General features: G+C 52.7%; 1 protein-coding gene across 1 annotated transcript; it reads right to left on the reverse strand.

Annotated features, from left to right (window-relative positions):
• Window positions 1-315: 315 nt before the first annotated feature.
• On the reverse strand, window positions 316-1,379 carry LOC101991014 (protein FAM117B-like). Its single transcript, XM_026784892.1, is given in 2 exon segments — window positions 316-1,271; window positions 1,273-1,379. Coding segments are annotated over 2 exon segments (996 nt in total). The 5' UTR covers window positions 1,329-1,379; the 3' UTR covers window positions 316-331.
• Window positions 1,380-1,663: the final 284 nt, after the last annotated feature.

Below are 1,663 nucleotides of genomic sequence, written 5' to 3' on the forward strand. Positions count from 1 at the left end.
ACCTCGTGGGCTACATACATTATTAGAAATGGGCTAGTCCAGGTGTGAGAGTTAGCAGAGAAAAGGCTAGATATAATGGGCCAAGCAGTGTTTAAAAGAATACAGTTTCCGTGTAATTATTTTGGATAAAGCTAGCCAGATGGCAGGAAGCAGCCTGCCGCTCCTTTTACAACAGAGTGGCGCCCAACGTGGGGTAGAGCACTCACAGGGCCGCGTTCTCCAGTGGCCTTGTGGTCACACATCACTGGAAAGCCAAAGCACTTCACAGCCAACTGGGAGGACACAAGACCATCAGAGTCACATGATCTGCGGGGGTCTCAGTTCCCAGAACCTATCCTTCGGCTTCTTCGATGGGTTCTGGTGGTGCATGGAGGGAGGCTGAGGGCAGGACTGTACTGGTTCCTTGAGATACCCTGTCCTGCTCTGTGTTTGCTGACAGGGAGGCCATGGAGATGGGCTGAAGCAGAGTGGTCGTCATGCCAGTGGTGACTGTCAGGCTGTGGCCAGAGCCCTTGAGGGTAAGATCTGGTATGGGAAGAAGCGGCTTGAGGATGCTCACCAGGCAGAAAGCAGAGCCACTCTTAGGAATGAAATTCACCTTGTTTGGTGAGCACTCCTCAAAGACTTTGACCCTTTTGCAGCCCTCTGGAGGTTCCCTTTTGAACATGTAACTGTTATTAGGTTTTGGTGAGGTTGCATATTTTGGCAAAAGAGAGTTGTTTCCATTCTCTTTATCCCTGGGATCAGCAAGCAGGTCATCAGCGGAGCAGGGGCTCTCCTCGCTGCCCTCATTAGAGATGGTGAAGAAGGATATGGGGGACACAGACTGAGAGCGGTTGCTGTTGTTGCTCCCCTTGTCTGCATCCCCCCCTGGCGTCTGGGTGTCAATACTGTGAGTGCTGCTGCTCCTCTGGGCAAGGGGCGGATGAGCACGATGACCGTCGGGGATATCTTGGGGAACAAGCTGCTCTTCCTTCTCCCCAGTTTCCTTAATTATGATCTCGATCTCCTGGTTCAGTCCTTCCACTCTGTTCCAGAACCGAGAGCCTGTCGACTTGGTGATGGGGCAGGCAGGAGTAAGTGTGCTCTTTGGAGCAGGAGCCTGGATCTGGTTAATAGCTGCATGGCTGCCGTGGAATGGAGACTGCCTCTCTTTATCTCGATGATGACGACTGCTGTGTTTGCTTCTCTGCAATTGCTGGCATAATTTTGCAATCTCTTTAAGCTGCTCTGTGCTGCCCCAGGACGTTGAGCGCTTATGAGACCCTTTTCTTCTCGGCATATTCTTTAGTCCACTCACTCTAGGTTTGTGTGGCTTTGTCCCTCATGCAGGGTGCGGCTTGCCCACGACTATCTCGGGCCAGTGCCCAGCAAGATAAGGAGCAGCAAGCATATACAGGGAGGAATTGCGCCAGATAATACTAGAGGGGCTTGAGGAAGGTGGGCGAGTTTTATTACCTGCTTTGCACACCGGGGCGCTGGGGCTCCTCTTCTCTGCCAAGGGCCGGCTGTGCTCATGGGACCTCCTCCGGTGGCGAAGCAGGTGGGGGGGTGGGGCCACACTCACCTCGCCTCCAGGCCACAGGTGGGTGGGCGATGAGTAGATTGTGTTTTCTTTAAAATTTTTGACTGTGAAGGAGCTAAGTACAGAGAGACATTTCAT

Source organism: Microtus ochrogaster, chromosome X (assembly GCF_000317375.1).
Source record: "Microtus ochrogaster isolate Prairie Vole_2 chromosome X, MicOch1.0, whole genome shotgun sequence".
Lineage (NCBI taxonomy): Eukaryota > Metazoa > Chordata > Mammalia > Rodentia > Cricetidae > Microtus > Microtus ochrogaster.